This window comes from Lipophrys pholis (genome assembly GCF_963383615.2).
Source record: "Lipophrys pholis genome assembly, contig: SCAFFOLD_28, whole genome shotgun sequence".
In the NCBI taxonomy this organism is placed as follows: domain Eukaryota; kingdom Metazoa; phylum Chordata; class Actinopteri; order Blenniiformes; family Blenniidae; genus Lipophrys; species Lipophrys pholis.
The window spans coordinates 691,818-715,450 of NW_028292088.1; the positions used below are offsets into that span (position 1 = coordinate 691,818).

The 23,633-nt window shown below is 48.8% G+C and overlaps 2 protein-coding genes across 2 annotated transcripts in view; one reads left to right on the top strand and one right to left on the bottom strand.

The window, feature by feature from the left end:
• LOC308128198 (cytosolic phospholipase A2 beta-like) overlaps positions 1-7,647 on the bottom strand; it is a 31,905-nt gene extending 24,258 nt beyond the window's left edge. Inside the window, exons 1-5 of the mRNA XM_080493908.1 lie at positions 7,479-7,647; positions 6,411-6,557; positions 3,674-3,755; positions 2,110-2,246; positions 608-739 (exon numbers count right to left, since the gene is read on the bottom strand). Of these exons, the coding sequence (XP_080350034.1) occupies positions 608-739; positions 2,110-2,246; positions 3,674-3,755; positions 6,411-6,440 (381 nt within the window). The 5' untranslated portion in view covers positions 6,441-6,557; positions 7,479-7,647. The remainder of the gene's footprint in view (positions 1-607; positions 740-2,109; positions 2,247-3,673; positions 3,756-6,410; positions 6,558-7,478) is intronic.
• Positions 7,648-9,341: 1,694 nt separating this feature from the next.
• Positions 9,342-23,633, top strand: part of LOC308128199 (cytosolic phospholipase A2 beta-like) — a gene marked incomplete at both ends in the record, with an annotated part of 56,000 nt that continues 41,708 nt past the window's right edge. Inside the window, 2 exons of the mRNA XM_080493909.1 lie at positions 9,342-9,572; positions 14,522-14,749. Of these exons, the coding sequence (XP_080350035.1) occupies positions 9,342-9,572; positions 14,522-14,749 (459 nt within the window). The remainder of the gene's footprint in view (positions 9,573-14,521; positions 14,750-23,633) is intronic.

The window sequence follows — 23,633 nt, forward strand, 5'->3', positions numbered from 1 at the left end:
GACACTAGTGATGAGACACTAGTGATGAGACAGTCCTTATGAGACACAGTCCTGATGAGACACAGTCCTGATGAGACACTACTGATGAGACGCTACTGATGAGACACAGTCCTGATGAGACACTAGTGATGAAACACTAGTGATGAGACACTACTGATGAGACACAGTCCTGATGAGAGACAGTCGTGATGAGACACTGTCCTGATGAGACACAGTCGTGATGAGACACTAGTGATGAGACAGTCCTTATGAGACACAGTCCTGATGAGACACTAGTGATGAGACACTAGTGATGAGACAGTCCTTATGAGACACAGTCCTGATGAGACACTACTGATGAGACACTACTGATGATGGGTACATATGATTTGTACATAGAACGTGTGTTTTATTGTACTTGGTTGTATTTTTAATGCCACAAGAAGAAGAGAAGAAGCTGAAAGTGAAGATGAATTCTGTCCCTGGTTCCACTTCTTCTCTGCTGCAGGTTGCTGGTTTAAAACCCGGCTGAGAAATGCACTGGACCTTTCTACGACCTGCGCTGGAGGCAGCAGGTAGAACCTTCAGAACTACGTCAGGAGCGAACTCGTGTCTCACAGTGTCTCACCTCAGAGTTCAGGACAAACACTCTGGTGTCCTTCTGTCCCGGGCGCAGGTTTCCCAGGTCGAACAGGACGGTGGAAATGTGGTCATCAGATGTCAGACAGTCCTCATCGTGGAGCTGGATCTCCAGAACGTTCTGGACACACAGCAGAACGGTTCACCTCTTGTCAAATTGATGGAACACAAAACTCAGATTTTATTTTGAAAACCCTTCCTCGTGTTTGGAGTTGGCGCGCTCGGTGGAGCAGCCTTGAGCAGCTCTGCTCCTCACTGGCCGCAGCGCTCTGCAGCGACGTGCCTTAAACCGCGCGCTGCCGGAACGTGGTAACGCTGCTAGTTTTATCAGTACCAGTACGAGTACTCAGGCCTGGTATCGAACCGGTATCGGTGCATCCCTAAAATCGAGTCTACTGAGTATATTGAGGGTACAAGTCACACTACAGGTACAAGCTACACTGCTGGTACAGGTTACACTACAGGTACAGAGTACATTGAGTATACTGAGTATACTGAGTATATTTAATATATTGAGTAAACTGAGTATATTGAGTATCCTGAATATCCTGAATATCCTGAGTATATTGAGTATCCTGAGTATCCTGAGTATGTTGAGCATACTGAGTATCCTGAGTATCCTGAGCATCCTGCGTATATTGAGTATACTGAGTATATTTAATATATTGAGTAAACTGAGTATATTGACTATCCTGAGCTTCCTGCGAGTATTGATTATACTGAGTATGTTGAGCATATTTAGCATACTGGGTATATTGAGTATCCTGAGTATGTTGAGCATACTGAGTATCCTGAGTATCCTGAGTATCCTGAGTATCCTGAGTATATTGAGTATCCTGAGTATGTTGAAGATACTGAGAATACTGAGTATACTGAGTATCCTGAGTACCCTGAGTATCCTGAGTATATTGAGTATCCTGAGTATCCCGAATATCCTGAATATCCTGAGTATATTGAGTATCCTGAGTATCCTGAGTATCCTGAGTATATTGAGTATCCTGAGTATCCTGAGTATCCTGAGTATCCTGAGTATCCTCAATATCCTGAGTATCCTGAGTATATTGAGTATCCTGAGTATCCTGAGTATCCTCAGTATCCTGAGTATCCTGAGCATACTGAGTATCCTGAGTATATTGAGTATCCTGAGTATCCTGAGTATCCTCAGTATCCTGAGTATCCTGAGTATCCTGAGCATACTGAGTATCCTGAGTATATTGAGTATCCTCAGTATCCTGAGTATCCTGAGTATCCTGAGTATCCTGAGTATCCTCAGTATCCTCAGTATCCTGAGTATCCTGAGTATCCTGAGTATCCTGAGTTCTTGTGTGTTGTTCAGGAAGTGGAAGAGGGATGGTGAGAAGCGTCCTGAGCAGCAGTACAAGTCCCTCCCTGCTGGAGTCGTGACTGCATCCACCTCTACCCCCCCTGGTCTCTCAGCCAGTCCAGTGACAGGGGTCAGAAGTTGGACCACCGGGTCAGAAGTTCTCGTACTTTGAGCAGGACAGGGACCCGGAGGCTGAAGGATTCCTTCCACTCGGGCCGGTTGGTGTTGGACACAGTCTTGGTGCGGAACGTCTTGGCTGAAGCCGCTGGAAGGAACAGAGTCACGTAGCAGTCCGACTTTGACACTGGAACAGAGACAAACCAGGTCAGCCTCCCTACACTACTGGTCAGGGGACAGTGTCCATACAAGTCCTTCAATCAATCACACCATTTTGTACACGTGCCGTATATTTGAAAAGTGAAGGGACTCTGTAAGGTCAAAGGTCTCTGTAGGGTCCAAGGTCTCTGTAGGGTCCAAGGTCTCTGTAAGGTCAAAGGTCTCTGTAGGGTCAAAGGTCTCTGTAGGGTCCAAGGTCTCTGTCAGGTCAAAGGTCTCTGTCAGGTCAAAGGTCTCTGTAGGGTCAAAGGTCTCTGTAAGGTAAAAGGTCTCTGTAGGGTCAAAGGTCTCTGTCAGGTCAAAGGTCTCTGTAAGGTCAAACGTCTCTGTAAGGTCCAAGGACTCTGTAAGGTCCAAGGACTCTGTCAGGTCAAAGGTCTCTGTCAGGTCCAAGGTCTCTGTCAGGTCAAAGGTCTCTGTCAGGTCAAAGGTCTCTGTAGGGTCAAAGGTCTCTGTCAGGTAAAAGGTCTCTGTAAGGTCCAAGGACTCTGTAAGGTCCAAGGACTCTGTAAGGTCAAATGTCTCTGTAAGGTCCAAGGACTCTGTAAGGTCCAAGGACTCTGTAAGGTCAAAGGTCTCTGTAAGGTAAAAGGTCTCTGTAAGGTCAAAGGTCTCTGTAGGGTCAAAGGTCTCTGTCAGGTAAAAGGTCTCTGTAAGGTCCAAGGACTCTGTAAGGTCCAAGGACTCTGTAAGGTCAAATGTCTCTGTAAGGTCCAAGGACTCTGTAAGGTCCAAGGACTCTGTAAGGTCAAAGGTCTCTGTAAGGTCAAAGGTCTCTGTAGGGTCAAAGGTCTCTGTAAGGTAAAAGGTCTCTGTAAGGTCCAAGGACTCTGTAAGGTCCAAGGACTCTGTAAGGTCCAAGGACTCTGTAAGGTCAAAGGTCTCTGTAAGGTCCAAGGACTCTGTAAGGTCAAAGGTCTCTGTAAGGTCAAACGTCTCTGTCAGGTCCAAGGTCTCTGTAAGGTCAAATGTCCCTGTCAGGTCCAAGGTCTCTGTAAGGTCCAATGTCTCTGTAGGGTCCAAGGTCTCTGTCAGTGTCTCTGTTAGACCCTGAAGACTCTCACCACCAGAACTTCTGTTCTATTCATCAGGGTTAGGGTTAGTGTTTTCATGTAAAGTTCTTTCAGAATAAAACTGATCAGAACATTGATCACATGAGTAAAGTTTAATCTTTAACGTTTATAAAAAGAGAGATTAGATCACTTTATTTTATCATTTATTGACCAACTTTATCTCAGTTTAAATGAAGGACAGACTTTACTGAAATGTCTCTTCATTGGGAGGTCAAAGGTCAAATTCACAATAAACAGTTTCAATCCAAACCAATGCTCCCAGAGGATTTCAAAATAAATCCAGGCTGTTTAAAATATGTTAACAGTACATATCAGTACTCACAGTAATCCTGGGAGGAGGTGAGGAGTGCTCTCTGAACCGTGACCTTCAGGGTCCAGTGGGAGACCAGTTCCTTCTGGGGGGGCTGAGGGACAGCAGAGAGGCCGTGGTCACATGGTTCAGCTCAGTCCCCCATCACCTGGCCAAGCCCCCGCCCTGCCCCCGCCCTGCCCCCGCCCTGCCCCCCGCCCTGCCCCCGCCATGCCCCCCGCCCTGCCCCCGCCCTGCCCCCGCCCTACCCCCGCCCTGCCCACGCCCTGCCCCCGCCCTTCACCCCGCCCTGCCCCCGCTCTGCCTCCGCCCTGCCCCCCGCCCTGCCCCCGCCCTGACCCCCGGCCTGACCCCCGGCCTGACCCCCGGCCTGACCCGGCCCTGCCCCCCGCCCTGCCCCCGCCCTGCCCCCAGCCTGCCCCCCGCCCCGCCCTGCCCCCGCTCTGTCCCCGCTCTGACCCCGCCCTGACCCCCGGCCTGACCCCAGCCCTGCCCCCAGCCTGCCCCCCGCCCCGCCCTGCCCCCGCCATAGAGGTTAGAGGGTAGAGGGTAGAGGGTAGAGGGTAGAGGGTAGAGGTTAGAGGTTAGAGGGTAGAGGTTAGAGGTTAGAGGTTAGAGGTTAGAGGGTAGAGGTTAGAGGTTAGAGGGTAGAGCCTAGAGGTTAGAGGTTAGAGGGTAGAGGGTAGAGGTTAGAGGGTAGAGGTTAGAGGTTAGAGGGTAGAGGTTAGAGCCTAGAGGTTAGAGGGTAGAGGGTAGAGGTTAGAGGGTAGAGGTTAGAGGTTAGAGGTTAGAGGTTAGAGGGTAGAGGGTAGAGGTTAGAGGGTAGAGGTTAGAGGTTAGAGGGTAGAGGTTAGAGGTTAGAGGTTAGAGGTTTAGAGGTTAGAGGGTAGAGGTTAGAGGTTAGAGGTTAGAGGTTAGAGGGTAGAGGTTAGAGGTTAGAGGGTAGAGCCTAGAGGTTAGAGGGTAGGGGGTAGAGGGTAGAGGGTAGAGGTTGGAGGCTAGAGGGTAGAGGTTAGAGGGTAGAGGGTAGAGGTTAGAGGTTAGAGGTTAGAGGTTAGAGGTTAGAGGGTAGAGGGTAGAGGTTAGAGGTTAGAGGCTAGAGGTTAAAGGGTAGAGGTTGGAGGCTAGAGGTTAGAGGTTAGAGGGTAGAGGGTAGAGGTTAGAGGTTAGAGGTTAGAGGTTAGAGGGTAGAGGGTAGAGGTTAGAGGGTAGAGGGTAGAGGTTAGAGGTTAGAGGCTAGAGGTTAGAGGGTAGAGGTTGGAGGCTAGAGGTTAGAGGTTAGAGGGTAGAGGGTAGAGGTTAGAGGTTAGAGGTTAGAGGGTAGAGGGTAGAGGTTAGAGGTTAGAGGTTAGAGGTTAGAGGTTAGAGGGTAGAGGGTAGAGGTTAGAGGTTAGAGGTTAGAGGTTAGAGGTTAGAGGGTAGAGGTTAGAGGTTAGAGGTTAGAGGGTAGAGGTTAGAGGGTAGAGGGTAGAGGTTAGAGGGTAGAGGGTAGAGGTTAGAGGTTAGAGGTTAGAGGTTAGAGGTTAGAGGTTAGAGGCTAGAGGTTAGAGGGTAGAGGTTAGAGGGTAGAGGTTAGAGGTTAGAGGTTAGAGGTTAGAGGCTAGAGGTTAGAGGGTAGAGGTTAGAGGGTAGAGGGTAGAGGTTAGAGGGTAGAGGGTAGAGGTTAGAGGTTAGAGGTTAGAGGCTAGAGGTTAGAGGGTAGAGGTTAGAGGGTAGAGGTTAGAGGTTAGAGGTTAGAGGTTAGAGGCTAGAGGTTAGAGGTTAGAGGGTAGAGGTTAGAGGTTAGAGGTTAGAGGGTAGAGGGTAGAGGTTAGAGGTTAGAGGTTAGAGGTTAGAGGCTAGAGGTTAGAGGGTAGAGGTTAGAGGGTAGAGGGTAGAGGTTAGAGGTTAGAGGTTAGAGGTTAGAGGTTAGAGGTTAGAGGGTAGAGGGTAGAGGTTAGAGGTTAGAGGTTAGAGGTTAGAGGGTAGAGGGTAGAGGGTAGAGGGTAGAGGTTAGAGGGTAGAGGGTAGAGGTTAGAGGTTAGAGGGTAGAGGGTAGAGGTTAGAGGTTAGAGGTTAGAGGTTAGAGGTTAGAGGGTAGAGGGTAGAGGTTAGAGGTTAGAGGTTAGAGGGTAGAGGGTAGAGGGTAGAGGGTAGAGGTTAGAGGGTAGAGGGTAGAGGTTAGAGGGTAGAGGGTAGAGGTTAGAGGTTAGAGGTTAGAGGTTAGAGGGTAGAGGGTAGAGGTTAGAGGTTAGAGGTTAGAGGGTAGAGGGTAGAGGGTAGAGGGTAGAGGTTAGAGGGTAGAGGGTAGAGGTTAGAGGGTAGAGGGTAGAGGGTAGAGGTTAGAGGGTAGAGGGTAGAGGTTAGAGGGTAGAGGGTAGAGGGTAGAGGGTAGAGGTTAGAGGGTAGAGGTTAGAGGGTAGAGGTTAGAGGTTAGAGGTTAGAGGTTAGAGGTTAGAGGGTAGAGGGTAGAGGTTAGAGGTTAGAGGTTAGAGGGTAGAGGGTAGAGGGTAGAGGGTAGAGGTTAGAGGGTAGAGGGTAGAGGTTAGAGGGTAGAGGGTAGAGGTTAGAGGTTAGAGGTTAGAGGTTAGAGGCTAGAGGTTAGAGGTTAGAGGGTAGAGGTTAGAGGTTAGAGGTTAGAGGGTAGAGGGTAGAGGTTAGAGGTTAGAGGTTAGAGGCTAGAGGTTAGAGGGTAGAGGTTAGAGGGTAGAGGGTAGAGGTTAGATCCTATCGGTCTGCCTCTCGATTGATTCCAGGTGGTGGTACCTACCTTATCACCTTGCTTCATCTTTTCCTCCATTGGCTGCAGCAGCAGGAAACTACACCGGGGTTTTCAGGAGCAGCTTCAGGAAGAGGAGCTTCAGGTGGGAGGAGCTTCAGGTGGGAGGAGCTTCAGGTGGGAGGAGCTTCAGGTCAGCTGTGGGAGGAGCTTCAGGTCAGCTGTGGGAGGGGCTACAGGTCAGCTGTGGGAGGAGCTTCAGGTCAGCTGGGGGAGGAGCTTCAGGTCAGCTGTGGGAGGAGCTACAGGTCAGCTGTGGGTGGAGCTTCAGGTCAGCTGTGGGAGGAGCTACAGGTCAGCTGGGGGAGGAGCTACAGGTCAGCTGGGGGAGGAGCTTCAGGTCAGCTGTGGGTGGAGCTTCAGGTCAGCTGTGGGAGGAGCTACAGGTCAGCTGGGGGAGGAGCTTCAGGTCAGCTGTGGGAGGAGCTACAGGTCAGCTGTGGGAGGAGCTACAGGTCAGCTGGAGAAGGGGCTACAGGTCAGCTGGGGGAGGAGCTTCAGGTCAGCTGTGGGAGGAGCTACAGGTCAGCTGGGGGAGGAGCTTCAGGTCAGCTGGGGGAGGAGCTACAGGTGGGGGTCACCCAGAGATGTACAGAATGTCCCAGGACAGATCAAATCCTCCACCAGCAGGAACAGGACCTTACTCCTGTCTTCTCATGTCCACACATTGTCCTGCAGCCTTTTATGAGACATGTTGCTGTCGTCCAATCCAAAATGATTTCATGACAATTTTAATTTACATTCAAGATCTAACAGGTTGTTAGTGTTCTATCCTGAATGAAACACAGCCGTGTCTTCAGGTGTCCTCAGGTGTCTCAGGTGTCCTCAGGTTTACCAGGAAGGACTGGTTCTGTTCCAGAAGCAGGACGGTCCCACTCAGTACTGACTTCTCTTCTCTCTCACTGTAGTAAATAACAAATACTCCTCCGGTTCTGGTTTGAGGTTCTTACAGAATGAGGTAGAGCTTCAGGAGAGAGCCACCGAGCCCGGAGACTCTCCCTCAGCAGCTGTCCCTGGGACGTCCCAGCCTGTCTCACTACTGAGTCCGTCAAGTCTTACCTGTTGTTCAGCTGCTCGTTGGAGCTTCAGTCAGTCGGTGCTGCTGTCAGTTGTCCTTGTCCCTCTGTCTGGAGGCGGCAGGGTGGAAGTCCTGAGAGAAGAGGTACCAGGGAGGAAGGTGGTTCTGCAGGAACGTCCTCAGACTGTGGAGTCAGAACCAAGCCAAGCCGTCTTTGTCCTCAATGAGCCAGAGGAGCAGCCCGACACTCTGGGAGTGGCCTCGTCAAACCAGATCTAACTGCTGCACCTCCGTCTGTCCCCACCTGCTTCTCTTCAGGTGTGTCTGCTGAACGTCAGCGTGACGGGAAGACGCAGGGTGATCATATCGTCCTCGTCTCCAGACTGGTTAAACTAGTTAAACTAGTTAGAATATACTTATTTAATATACCAGTTCAAAGTGATTCCTCCCAGAGAATAAACCATCTCATCTTCTCTTGTCTCGTCTCGTCTCGTCTCGTCTCGTCTCGTCTCGTCCCGTCCCCTCCCCTCTCTCCTCTCCTCTCCTCTCTCCTCTCCTCTCCTCTCCTCTCCTCTCCTCTCCTCTCCTCTCCTCTCCTCTCCTCTCTCCTCTCCTCTCCTCTCCTCTCCTCTCCTCTCCTCTCCTCTCCTCTCCTCTCCTCTCCTCTCCTCTCCTCTCCTCTCCTCTCCTCTCCTCTCCTCTCCTCTCCTCTCTCCTCTCCTCTCCTCTCCTCTCCCCTCCTTCTCTCCTCTCCTCTCCCCTCCCCTCCCCTCCCCTCCTCTCCTCTCCTCTCCTCTCCTCTCCTCTCCTCTCCTCTCCTCTCCTCTCTCCTCTCCTCTCCTCTCCTCTCCCCTCCTTCTCTCCTCTCCTCTCCCCTCCCCTCCCCTCCCCTCCTCTCCTCTCCTCTCCTCTCCTCTCCTCTCCTCTCCTCTCTCCTCTCCTCTCCTCTCCTCTCCTCTCCTCTCCTCTCCTCTCCTCTCCTCTCTCCTCTCCTCTCCTCTCCTCTCCTCTCCTCTCCTCTCCTCTCCTCTCCTCTCCTCTCCTCTCTCCTCTCCTCTCCTCTCCTCTCCCCTCCTTCTCTCCTCTCCTCTCCCCTCCCCTCCCCTCCCCTCCTCTCCTCTCCTCTCCTCTCCTCTCCTCTCCTCTCCTCTCCTCTCCTCTCCCCTCCTTCTCTCCTCTCCTCTCCCCTCCCCTCCTCTCCTCTCCTCTCCTCTCCTCTCCTCTCCTCTCCTCTCCTCTCTCCTCTCCTCTCCTCTCCCCTCCTCTCCTCTCCTCTCCTCTCCTCTCATTCCAGCCTGCAGGTTCCTCAATCCACCAAAGTCCAGAAGTTTCCAGACAAACCATCAAACTGTTGATGGTTCCTGACTGACGCCATCTTGGGAAACCTGCCCCAAGGGATTGTGGGATATCCAAGATGGCGGCAGCTCCAGCCAGAACATCAACATCTGAGTCTTGAATCCTGGAGAAAGTCTGGATGTAGTGGAACTGAAGCTTTCAACAAACCGGGGATGTCCCGCCAAAATAAAATGCTGGAAATACCAGTTAGTCTGAGTGTGAAGAGGAACTTCCTCCAGGAAGTTTCTATTAGAGACGAACGTCGACAAGTAGAACTGGGTCCTAGTTTGGTTCCCAGAGGGTTCTGGGAGGAGAACCTCAAAGTGTTCATCACCACATATTTCCTGGTTCTATTATTTTCACCTTCATAAATAACAGTGAAAAGCACATTTGCCTTCATTAGACGTGCAGTGGAACATCGACACATTTACCCTCTGTAGAATTCTGTGGCGTTGAAAAGTAAAACCCTCTCCTGGAGAGGAAGTGACATCACAGCGAGGATCTCTGGATCACAGACGTTTAGAACAGATTCTACGAGTTCTTTCATCTGGAGTCAGTGAGGAGCCGCTATGGAGTCGCTGTGGAGCTGCCATGGAGCCGCTGTGGAGCCGCTGTGGGGTCGCTGTGGAGCCGCTGTGGAGCCGCTGTGGGGTCGCTATGAAGCCGCTATGGAGTCGCTGTGGGGTCGCTGTGGAGCCGCTGTGGAGCCGCTGTGGGGTCGCTGTGGGGTCGCTATGAAGCCGCTGTGGAGCCGCTGTGGGGTCGCTGTGGAGCCGCTGTGGAGCCGCTGTGGGGTCGCTGTGGGGTCGCTATGGAGTCGCTGTGGAGCCGCTAACATGCAATGTGTTTCAATGTGCCGCTCAGGTGTTTGTGTACTCGCGTTCCCGCGCACCAACCAAGTCCGGGAATCGGGTTTTCCACCTCAGAACCAGAGGTCCAAGTGAGCTCCAGTCCACTGGAAGTTCTGTGTGGAGGAACCAGGGTTCAGAACCGAGCGTCGCCAGAATTCTCTGTCTCTCATTCCCCCCCCCCCCCCCCCCCCCCCCCCCCCTTCCACTAACCCGGGGCTGTGCAGCCCTGCGCCCCCCTTACCTGATCAGATCAGCTCACACACACACACACACACACACACACACACACACACACACACACACACACACACACACACACACACACACACACACAGCTACATGTAGCAACCAACTGCTATCTGGTGCTGCTACACCACCTCTGCCTCCATCACCAGAGTTCTAACTGCAGGTCCCGACATCCACTTAGAACTCCGGCGCTCAGAACCGGGCCAACGGAACCTCGCGCATGCGCTCTCGACGGACGTCTTGTTTATCTGGTCGCTAAGCAACCGCCGCGTCCCCAGAAAGAGCGGGTCAAACGCCTCTAGTGGTCACCTGGGTCATCGCAATCCCTCTTGACGTCCACCTGGTGGACACATCAAGTCATTGCGCTCTCCCTCTGCACGCCGCCGCACGCCCCTAGTGGTCGTCACAGTCACCACACTGACCCTCAATGTCTGCCTCCACCTGGTGGACGTTCGAGGTCATTACACCCACTCACCCTCATCACTCCAGACCCCACACACACACACACACACACACACACACACACACACACACACACACACACACACACACACTCTTTGTACATAGTGTTGTGATGATTTCAGAATAATTAATGAATTAATACATTTTATTAATAAACGCCTGTTAGCTGAACTGAATGATTCTTGGTGATTATTGTGTATTTATTGTGTATTTATTGTTTGTAACTGGTTTGTAACCCTCTGAGCTCGGATCTCACACCTTCCATTCTATTTAAGATTGTTATATTTTACACAGAAATATTAACTAACTTAAACAAACCTTTTATAAACAAGACTGATATTTTGGTATTAGCTATTTACAGTTTATCTGGTGGTGCCCCGATTTATTATTAATACATAAATAACAAAGTCACAGTCACTATGGAGTCAGTGTGGAGCCACTATAGAGTCAGTGTGGAGCCACTATGGAGTCAGTGTGGAGTCACTATAGAGTCAGTGTGGAGTCACTATAGAGTCAGTGTGGAGCCACTATGGAGTCAGTGTGGAGTCACTATAGAGTCAGTGTGGAGTCACTATGGAGTCAGTGGAGTCACTATGGAGTCAGTGGAGTCACTATAGAGTCAGTGGAGTCACTATAGAGTCAGTGTGGAGTCACTATAGAGTCAGTGGAGTCACTATAGAGTCAGTGTGGAGTCACTATAGAGTCAGTGTGGAGCCACTATAGAGTCAGTGTGGAGTCACTATAGAGTCAGTGGAGTCACTATAGAGTCAGTGTGGAGCCACTATAGAGTCAGTGTGGAACCACTATAGAGTCAGTGTGGAGCCACTATAGAGTCAGTGTGGAGTCACTATAGAGTCAGTGTGGAGCCACTATAGAGTCAGTGTGGAGCCACTATAGAGTCAGTGTGGAGCCACTATAGAGTCAGTGTGGAACCACTATAGAGTCAGTGTGGAGTCACTATAGAGTCAGTGGAGTCACTATAGAGTCAGTGTGGAGTCACTATAGAGTCAGTGTGGAGCCACTATGGAGTCAGTGTGGAGCCACTATGGAGTCAGTGTGGAGTCACTATGGAGTCAGTGTGGAGCCACTATAGAGTCACTATGGAGTCACATTCAGTGTGGACCTGCTCTGGAGGAGGCGCCAACGTTATGGGGTAAAATGATTCTAGATATAATTAGAGACGTCCTGATCAGATCAGTAGAGATCAGATGGGTAGAGATCAGATGGGTAGAGATCAGATGGGTAGAGATCAGATCAGGGTCGATATTAGTGATTTGTGACTGATTGGGAATCTGCAAATCCAACCGATCACCCATCAGCTGCCGTAAAGCGAGGTGAAGCCACTGAGAGGATCAACCAGCAGTCCTGAGAGGTGGAGCACCAGAGCTTCACCACAGTCCTGAGAGGTGGAGCACCAGAGCTTCACCACAGTCCTGAGATCCCGAGAGGTGGAGCACCAGAGCTTCACCACAGTCCCGAGAGGTGGAGCACCACAGCTTCACCACAGTCCCGAGAGGTGGAGCACCAGAGCTTCACCACAGTCCTGAGAGGTGGAGCACCACAGCTTCACCACAGTCCTGAGAGGTGGAGCACCGGAGCTTCATCACAGTCCCGAGAGGTGGAGCACCAGAGCTTTACCACAGTCCCGAGAGGTGGAGCACCAGAGCTTCACCACAGTCCTGAGAGGTGGAGTACCAGAGCTTCACCACAGTCCCGAGAGGTGGAGCACCAGAGCTTCACCACAGTCCTGAGAGGTGGAGCACCAGCAGAGCTTCACCACAGTCCTGAGAGGTGGAGCACCAGAGCTTTACCACAGTCCCGAGAGGTGGAGCACCAGAGCTTCACCACAGTCCTGAGAGGTGGAGCACCAGAGCTTCACCACAGTCCTGAGAGGTGGAGCACCAGAGCTTCACCACAGTCCTGAGATCCCGAGAGGTGGAGCACCAGAGCTTCACCACAGTCCCGAGAGGTGGAGCACCACAACTTCACCACAGTCCTGAGAGGTGGAGCACCACAGCTTCACCACAGTCCTGAGAGGTGGAGCACCGGAGCTTCATCACAGTCCCGAGAGGTGGAGCACCAGAGCTTTACCACAGTCCCGAGAGGTGGAGCACCAGAGCTTCACCACAGTCCTGAGAGGTGGAGCACCAGAGCTTCACCACAGTCCTGAGAGGTGGAGCACCAGAGCTTCACCACAGTCCTGAGATCCCGAGAGGTGGAGCACCAGAGCTTCACCACAGTCCCGAGAGGTGGAGCACCACAACTTCACCACAGTCCTGAGAGGTGGAGCACCACAGCTTCACCACAGTCCCGAGAGGTGGAGCACCAGAGCTTCACCACAGTCCTGAGAGGTGGAGCACCGGAGCTTCATCACAGTCCCGAGAGGTGGAGTACCAGAGCTTCACCACAGTCCCGAGAGGTGGAGCACCAGAGCTTCACCACAGTCCTGAGAGGTGGAGCACCAGCAGAGCTTCACCACAGTCCTGAGAGGTGGAGCACCGGAGCTTCATCACAGTCCCGAGAGGTGGAGCACCAGAGCTTTACCACAGTCCCGAGAGGTGGAGCACCAGAGCTTCACCACAGTCCTGAGAGGTGGAGTACCAGAGCTTCACCACAGTCCCGAGAGGTGGAGCACCAGAGCTTCACCACAGTCCTGAGAGGTGGAGCACCACAGCTTCACCACAGTCCTGAGAGGTGGAGTACCAGAGCTTCACCACAGTCCCGAGAGGTGGAGCACCAGAGCTTCACCACAGTCCTGAGAGGTGGAGCACCACAGCTTCACCACAGTCCTGAGAGGTGGAGCACCAGAGCTTCACCACAGTCCCGAGAGGTGGAGCACCAGAGCTTCACCACAGTCCTGAGAGGTGGAGCCAGATAATCAGGGACTAGAAGCTCGGGTGGAGCTGCAGAAGCTAGAAGCAGGCGGAGCGGGGCCATAGACCTATAAAACTAGAGTTATACCAGTGGGTTATGTGTTTATGTGCAGGAGTCTACTTCTATATTTCTATGTGGTCTGTCTTCTTCTGCGTTCTTGTTGTGTTTGGTGAGTCACAGCGCCCCTACAGGCCTGGCCTGTGTACTACATGCCCTGAAGCCTGGTGGTGAGCCGTGTTCATAGTGAGGGGTGACGGAGGTTTGGGAGAAGGACAGGGAGGACAAAGATCGTTTTCTGAATAAGTTTTGAGAGTACTATGTTCAGAGTACTTTAGTCAAACAGGCTTTACCACTTTGAAGTAGAATGAAGTGTTTATACTTCACATTGAAATGTAAACGTTTAGTGACATTCAGGTCCAACCTCTCATACTGCTTTAAGGTAAACTGGAACTTAATACACTAAGAAGTTACTTTGGAGCCTCAGAGTATTTATGTATTTATTTATTTATCTTTATGATTGTATTTGTACTTTTTAGGACTTATTTTCAACCCAACCAGCCAAAGACACTTTGAAGTAGTATTGGTTTTACTGAATACTGTTTATATTGTAGTTTTTATACTTTATATGTCAAACTGATTGTTTTTATTTACCACAATATCCAGGTGAAGTAGTTTAAGTTAGGATAAATAAGAGAAACAAGACTGCAGATAGTAACTGGGTTTTTGTTCTTCTGACTGAATAAAGTATAAATAAGTTCTGAAGTCATTCTGAGAAGTATTTTGATTCACTAAGTGAGTTTTACAATAATTTCTAGGTAAACAAAGCTACTGCCAATAGTACTTTTAGCTCCACACGTCTTAGTTACTCCTAAAATACACTGCTGAGTATATCTGTAATAGTAATGTGAGTATCGGATTGGGAAAGTATCGGTATCGGCCGATACTCAGTTCTGGAAATTCGGATCGGTATCGGGACATAAAGTGTGATCAGGACGTCACTAGTATTTATTATAGTAACTTTCTCTACTTAACAGCTGTTTGTGTGTGAGTACCGGATACAACCACTAACACACACACACACACACACACACACACACACACACACACACACACACACACACACACACACACACACACACACACACTAGAAATGTCTTTGACATGCCACAGTAGTGAACTGTTGGGGTGTATTTCACCAGAGCAGTGCTGCCCTCTGCTGGACAAAGTGAATCCCACAGTCACTGGATTCATCCGAACTACTTCTGAACACAAGTATAAAAATACCTGTTCAACTTTGTGTAAACGTCTGTGAGCAGCTCCGTCAGGACCGGCTCAGTCAGGACCGGCTCCGTCAGGCCCGGCTCCGTCAGGACCGGCTCCGTCAGGACCGGCTGCGTCAGGACCGGCTCAGTCAGGACCGGCTCCGTCAGGACCGGCTGCGTCAGGACCGGCTCCGTCAGGACCGGCTCCATCAGGACCGGCTCAGTCAGGACCGGCTCCGTCAGGACCGGCACAGTCAGGACCGGCTGCGTCACTCCAGAATAGTGAGAACACCTGATAGTGATGCAGAAATATGAATGGAAACATTTTCTGTCTTCTGGTGTTGAGGATGAAAAAAGTGAGAGTTGACTTGTCCTTATAGAAACATGATGTGTGGTGACTGAGGGGGGGACAAACCCCCCAGATGTCCTGCGGCTGGACCATGGACGCAGCGTCAGTCATGTCTCCGTATTCAGCAGCCGAGTTTCCTCTGTTTACCCACAGTTACTCACCCGGACGGGGACGGGCCGTCTTATCCTCACCGAGACACTAAACCATTCTGTATATTGTCCCACAGAGGACAGACACGCTGCCACAGCCACCGAGACACTAAACCATTCTGTATATTGTCCCACAGAGGACAGACGTGCTGCCACAGCCACAGAGACACTAAACCATTCTGTATATTGTCCCACAGAGGACAGACACGCTGCCACAGCGACACTAAACCATTCTGCATATTGACGCACAGAGGACAGACACGCTGCCACAGCCACAGAGACACTAAACCATTCTGCATATTGTCCCACAGAGGACAGACACGCTGCCACAGCCACAGAGACACTAAACCATTCTGCATATTGTCCCACAGAGGACAGACACGCTGCCACAGCCACAGAGACACTAAACCATTCTGCATATTGTCCCACAGAGGACAGACACGCTGCCACCGAGACACTAAACCATTCTTTATATTGTCCCACAGAGGACAGACGCGCTGCCACAGCCACAGAGACACTAAACCATTCTTCATATTGTCCCACAGAGGACAGACACGCTGCCACAGAGACACTAAACCATTCTTCATATTGTCCCACAGAGGACAGACATGCTGCCACAGCCACCGAGACACTAAACCATTCTTCATATTGTCCCACAGAGGACAGACACGCTGCCACAGCCACCGAGACACTAAACCATTCTTCATATTGTCCCACAGAGGACAGACACGCTGCCACAGCCACTGAGCAAATGGAAGTGAAACCCCACCTCCAACATGCTGTTTGTGTCCACCAGGACAGCAGCTTGTTAATGTCCAACACTTTATATCTTCACTGCAGTTCTTTGTCCAAAGAACTAAACTCACTACCATTTGTTTCTGAGGCTCTGAGAACAATACTCCACTCCAAGACGCTTTACTTTGAAATCAAATACAGAGAGAAAAAACATGAATACGTACATGAGCAAGTATTGGTGGGAGTAGAGAGGAAAAACTGAGTTTAACATTTACATTTCTGGTCAAGAATCAACAACAAGTGGGACAAAATCGTGACGTGGAACGAAATTTACTGGATAATTTAAACTTTATTAACAAATAAAAAACTGAAAAGTACAATATTATTCAGCCCCTTTTACTTCCAGTACTACAAACTCAGTCCAGAGGTTCAGTGAGGATCTCTGACTGATCCAGTGTCCTAAAAGACTGATGATGATCATCCTGACTAGTAATCAATACTAGATCAGATCGACCTGACTAGTAATCAGTACTAGATCAGATCAACCTGACTAGTAATCAATACTAGATCAGATCGACCTGACTAGTAATCAGTACTAGATCAGATCAACCTGACTGGTAATCAGTACTAGATCAGATCGACCTGACTAGTAATCAGTACTAGATCAGATCAACCTGACTGGTAATCAGTACTAGATAAGATCAACCTGACTAGTAATCAGTACTAGATCAGATCAACATATCTCTAATAACAGGTTCTGTACCACTTAAGGTTCCTGTTGTTAAACCTCTTCTTAAAGAACCAACCTTGACCCGGATGTCTTAGTAAGTTACAGGCCAACATCCAACCTTTATTTCTAAAATCCTACAGGAAGTAGTTTCAGTCACTGAGTATCAATATCCAGCCTTCCTTTATTTCTCTCCCTCCCTCTCTCTCCTTCTCTCTCCCTCCCCTCTCTCTACCTCTCTCTCCCTCTCTCTCCCTCTCTCTCCTTCTCTCTCCCTCCCCTCTCTCTACCTCTCTCTCCCTCTCTCTCCCTCTCTCTCTCCCTCCCTCTCTCTCTCTCCCTCCCTCTCTCTCTCTACCTCTCTCTCCCTCTCTCTCCCTCTCTCTCTCCCTCCCTCTCTCTCTCCCTCTCTCTACCTCTCTCTCCTTCTCTCTCCCTCCCCTCTCTCTACCTCTCTCTCCCTCTCTCTCCCTCTCTCTCTCCCTCCCTCTCTCTCTCTCCCTCCCTCTCTCTCTCTACCTCTCTCTCCCTCTCTCTCCCTCTCTCTCTCCCTCTCTCTCTTTCTCTCCCTCTCTCCCTCTCTCTCCCTCCCTCTCCCTCCCTCTCCCTCTCTCTCCCTCTCTCTCTCCCTCCCTCTCTCTCCCTCTCTCTCCCTCCCTCTCTCTCCCTCCCCCTCTCTCTCTACCTCTCTCCCCCTCTCTCTCCCTCCCCCTCTCTCCCTCTCCCTCTCTCTCTCCCTCTCTCTCCCTCCCCCTCTCTCTCTACCTCTCTCCCCCTCTCTCTCCCTCCCCCTCTCTCCCTCTCCCTCTCTCTCTCCCTCTCTCTCTCTCCCTCCCTCTCCCTCCCTCTCTCCCCCTCTCTCTCCCTCCCCCTCTCTCCCTCTCCCTCTCTCTCTCCCTCTCTCTCCCTCCCCCTCTCTCTCTACCTCTCTCCCCCTCTCTCTCCCTCCCCCTCTCTCCCTCTCCCTCTCTCTCTCCCTCTCTCTCTCTCCCTCTCTCTCTCTACCTCTCTCTCTCCCTCTCTCTCCCTCCCCCTCCCTCTCCCTCTACCTCTCTCTTCCAATCAACAGACCCAAAACCCAGTACTATCAGAAGAAAAGTGCCGGACTGAACCCAATTCTTTCACAGTAAAATACCCAGATTGAAAACCTAGTTCTTTCACTGTAAAAGTCCCAGACTAAACCCAGTACTTTCACGATAAAAGTCCCAGACTAAACCCAGTACTTTCACAATAAAAGTCCCAGACTAAACCCAATTCTTTCACAGTAAATGTCCCAGATTGAAAATCAAGTTCTTTCACAATAAAAGTCCCAGACTAAACCCAGTTCTGTCACAATAAAAGCCCCAGCGCTGCAGCAGCAGAAGTTTGAAGACATTATTCCACCTGAAGACGACCGGTCGAAATAATAGAGAGGATTATAATCTGGATTTCACTGAGGAGCAATCCAGCAGCTGAACATGAAATATAAAACCATCATTCAGAATAAAAAAGCTTTGATGTATATATGTTCTGATTGTTCCTGTTGGTTCTGATTTCAATATTTAAATTGATGTCGGCTTTTAAATAAACAAGATTAATTCAGGAGCAACTTCAAGTACTAATTTAAAGTAGAAACTCTGGTAATACCCTACTGAGTAGATTAAACATGTTGAAATATTGTAGTTATAGTGCACACACACACACACACACACACACACACACACACACACACACTCACACACACACACACACACACACACACACACACACACACACACACACACACACACACACACTCACACACACACACACACACACACACACACACACACACACACACACACACACACGTGCGAGGGTGACTTCCTCTCTGACCGCTCTACACACTGTTGCTTCACCATGTTATAAAGAAAAGTACCATTTCACAATAAAAGGTAATGCAGTGTATTAAATGTACTCTGATGTGAGACGCGGGTCCGTTCAGGAAGGAATCAATACTCAAAAAAAACTTCTAATCTGGGCCAAAGACTCTCTCATGACATAAGTTATAATAATAATGATGATGATGATGATGATGATGATGATGATGATGATGATGATAATAACTTTATTTGTGTAGCACTTTTTAAAACATTGTTACAAAGTGCTTTTACATTAAAACCACGATAGAATTACTAGAACAAAGTACAGAGATCAGAAGAAAAACAACAAAGAATTTGAGTTTATAAAAGCAAAGAGATCAAAGAGTTTTAGGACCAGACTTAACCCGGGTAACGAGTTGAAAGATCTGTCACATAAACAGGAAGTAAACCCGTCCATCCAGACCTACATGTTTAGAGCTAATCTGTTACCTGGATTAACATACCAGGATATCTCTGTTACCTGGATTAACATACCAGGATATCTGTTACCTGGATTAACATACCAGGATATCTCTGTTACCTAGATTAACATACCAGGATATCTGTTACCTGGATTAACATACCAGGATATCTCTGTTATCTGGATTAACATACCAGGATATCTCTGTTACCTAGATTAACATACCAGGATATCTCTGTTACCAGGATTAACATACCAGGATATGTGTTACCTAGATTAACATACCAAGAGATCTGTTACCTGGATTAACATACCAGGATATCTCTGTTATCTGGATTAACATACCAGGATATCTCTGTTACCTGGATTAACATACCAGGATATCTCTGTTACCTGGATTAACATACCAGGATATCTCTGTTACCTGGATTAACATACCAGGATATCTCTGTTACCTAGATTAACATACCAGGATATCTGTTACCTGGATTAACATACCAGGATATCTCTGTTACCAGGATTAACATACCAAGAGATCTGTTACCTGGATTAACATACCAAGATATCTCTCTTACCTGGATTAACATACCAGGATATCTGTTACCTAGATTAACATACCAGGATATCGCTCTTACCTGGATTAACATAGCAGGATATCTCTGTTACCTGGATTAACGTACCAGGATATCTGTTACCTGGATTAACATACTAGGAAATCTGTTACCTGGATTAACATACCAGGATATCTGTTACCTGGATTAACATACCAGGATATCTCTGTTACCTGGATTAACATACTAGGATATCTGTTACCTTGATTAACATACCAGGATATCTGTTACCTGGATTAACATACCAAGATATCTCTGTTACCTAGATTAACATACCAGGATATCTGTTACCTAGATTAACATACCAGGATATCTGTTACCTGGATTAACATACCAGGATATCTCTGTTACCTGGATTAACATACCAGGATAACTGTTACCTGGATTAGCATACCAGGATATCTCTGCTATCTGGATTAACATACCAGGATATCTGTTACCTGGATTAACATACCAGGATATCTGTTACCTGGATTAACATACCAGGATATCTGTTATCTGGATTAACATACCAGGATAACTGTTACCTGGATTAGCATACCAGGATATCTCTGCTATCTGGATTAACATACCAGGATATCTGTTACCTGGATTAACATACCAGGATATCTGTTACCTGGATTAACATACCAGGATATCTGTTATCTGGATTAACATACCAGGATATTTGTTACCGGGATTAACATACCAGGATATCTCTGTTACCTGGATTAACATACCAGGATATCTCTGTTTCCTGGATTAACATACCAGGATATCTCTGCTATCTAGATTAACATACCAGGATATCTGTTACCTGGATTAACATACCAGGATATCTGTTACCTGGATTAACATACCAGGATATCTGTTATCTGGATTAACATACCAGGATATCTGTTACCTGGATTAACATACCAGGATATCTCTTTGTTACCTGGATTAACTAACCAGGATATCTCTGTTACCTAGATTAACATACCAGGATATCTCTTTGTTACCTGGATTAACATACCAGGATATCTCTGTTACCTGGATTAACATACCAGGATATCTCTTTGTTACCTGGATTAACATACCAGGATATCTGTTACCTAGATTAACATATCAGGATATTTGTTACCTGGATTAACATACCAGGATATCTGTTACCTGGATTAACATACCAGGATATCTCTTTGTTACCTAGATTAACATACCAGGATATCTGTTACCTGGATTAACATACCAGGATATCTCTTTGTTACCTGGATTAACTAACCAGGATATCTCTGTTACCTGGATTAACATACCAGGATATCTCTTTGTTACCTGGATTAACATACCAGGATATCTGTTACCTAGATTAACATACCAGGATATCTGTTACCTGGATTAACATACCAGGATATCTCTTTGTTATATGGATTAATATACCAGAATATCTCTGTTACCTGGATTAACATACCAGGATATCTCTTTGTTACCTGGATTAACTAACCAGGATATCTCTGTTACCTGGATTAACTAACCAGGATATCTCTGTTACCTGGATTAACATACTAGGATATCTCTCTGTTACCTAGATTAACATACCCAGACATTCTGGATCCTGATCAGCATTAACAGGAAGCAGGTTATCACCTCACTAGTTCCACCAGAGTTTCCCTCCAGGATCAAAGCGTTCACATGAAAGGGGCGGAGCTTGCAGCGTGTGACCAATCCCAGAGGGAGAAACCCTACAGAGCAGCTGACTTTACCATAGAGGAGCAGTTAATCTCTGGGATTATTGTTGAGATTTCTTACCTCATAAGGATCACGGGGTTCCATCTATGTTGTGTTTTAGCAGTCTGGCTGTCACTAATAATAAATAATGATCAAAGGTAGTTATTAATTCTGTTATTTAATCTGGTGTGGGTCAGACACCTCGGGGCACCACCTGGTTACCAGGAAATGACAGCTCATTCAGTTCTATCAGTCTCATGAGATTTACTAGTTAAATGACTTACAGTTACTAGGTTTAGCAGTAAAGCTTGAAGGATTTTAGAGTTCTAGACATTTAATTCACCTTTGTGCTCGTTAACAAGACGGCAAGTATGATTCCAAATATTATACACAATGAAAACAAATAAAACACAGATTCTAACTCTGTGTGTGTGTGTGTGTGTGTGTGTGTGTGTGTGTGTGTGTGTGTGTGTGTGTGTGTGTGTGTGTGTGTGTGTGTGACGGAACTACAAAACAAGATGGCGGGTCACAAGAAACTGGATTCCAAAAGGAGGTTACCAGAGAGCAGGAAGACCGTCCTCGGTCCTCGGTCCTCGGTCTCCACCAGGTGATGGAGAACAATGGAACATGAAGCTCGTCTTTAGTGTCTGCTTCCCGAGTGTCTCTGTGTAAGACACCTCGTCCGCGGACAACTCATCCACGGACAGCACCCTCAGAGGACAACTCGTCCGCGGACAACTTGTCCACGGACAGAGGACAACTCGTCCGCGGACAACTTGTCCACGGACAGCACCCTTAGAGGACAACTTGTCCACGGACAGAGGACAACTTGTCCATGGACAGCACCCTCAGAGGACAACTCGTCCACGGACAACTTGTCCACTGACAGCACCCTTAGAGGACAAGTTGTCCACGGACAGAGGACAACTCGTCCGCGGACAACTTGTCCACGGACAGCACCCTTAGAGGACAAGTTGTCCACGGACAGAGGACAACTTGTCCACGGACAGCACCCTCAGAGGACAACTCGTCCACGGACAACTTGTCCACTGACAGCACCCTTAGAGGACAAGTTGTCCATGGACAGCACCTTCAGCGGACAACTGTTGGAGGACAAATGTTTCATATATCTAGTATATGTCCATATATATTTAGTATCATATGGTTTGTTCTTTGCGGACAGGTGGAGGAAAGCAGGCAGGTGGAGGACAGCAGGCAGGTGGAGGACAGCAGTCAGGTGGAGGACAGCAGGCAGGTGGAGGACAGCAGGCAGGTGGAGGACAGCAGGCAGGTGGAGGACAGCCTCAGTTCTTCACTGAGCTGCTTGTTTTCCACTTTGACCTTTGACATAATCCGTCCTTCAGAGGAGAGTACTTTAAATATTTGCTGCTTTGCTTAGTGATGCTGACCTATAAATACTCCTCTCTCAGTAACGCTTTACTCTCCTTCAATATTTACTTTTCTTTAAGTACATGAACACGTACAGCACAATGCACATCTGCTCCACCCCGAGAGCTACGTCACCACCCAGTATAAATATGATCAGAAACGCCCGTCTCATACATCCTAGTGGTGTGGCTCTAAAGTCTACGTCCTAGTGGCTCTAAAGTCTACGTCCTAGTGGCTCTAAAGTCTACGTCCTAGTGGCTCTAAAGTCTACATCCTAGTGGCTCTGAAGTCTACATCCCAGTGGCTCCGAAGTCTACGTCCCAGTGGCTCTGAAGTCTACGTCCCAGTGGCTCCGAAGTCTACGTCCCAGTGGCTCCGAATTCTGCGTCCCAGTGGTTCTAAAGTCTACGTCCCAGTGGCTCCGAATTCTGCGTCCCAGTGGTTCTAAAGTCTACGTCCCAGTGGCTCCGAATTCTACGTCCCAGTGGCTCCGAAGTCTACGTCCCAGTGGTTCTAAAGTCTACGTCCCAGTGGCTCCGAATTCTACGTCCCAGTGGCTCTGAAGTCTACGTCCCAGTGGCTCTACAGTCTACGTCCCAGTGGCTCTACAGTCTACGTCCCAGTGGCTCTACAGTCTACATCCTAGTGGCTCTGAAGTCTACGTCCCAGTGGCTCTACAGTCTACGTCCCAGTGGCTCTGAAGTCTATGTCCCAGTGGCTCTACAGTCTACGTCCCAGTGGCTCTACAGTCTACGTCCCAGTGGCTCTACAGTCTACATCCTAGTGGCTCTGAAGTCTACGTCCCAGTGGCTCTACAGTCTACGTCCCAGTGGCTCCGAAGTCTACGTCCCAGTGGCTCTACAGTCTACGTCCCAGTGGCGTCCACCACCTTGTGAGTACATCGGGTCCTGAGCTCTTTCGTAGTATCTTATGGACGTCAGTAACCTATGATATTAGATTGGGACATTATAGAGCCGTAGCAATAGATTGACTAAATAATCCGACTTTATTAAAAACAAAACAAATGATCTTCACCAATAAACCCAAACGGCATCAAAAGAACCCGTCGGAGAACTTTTTAGTTCTGTAGGAAAATACAGTCGTTCTCCAAACGAGTGAAAGAGAAATCCAAGGAGTACCTTGTCAGAGGTGGGGGGGGGCAAACCATCTCCAGAGCTGGAGCAGGGGGCAGGAGGATGGAGCAGGAGGCAGGAGGCTGGAG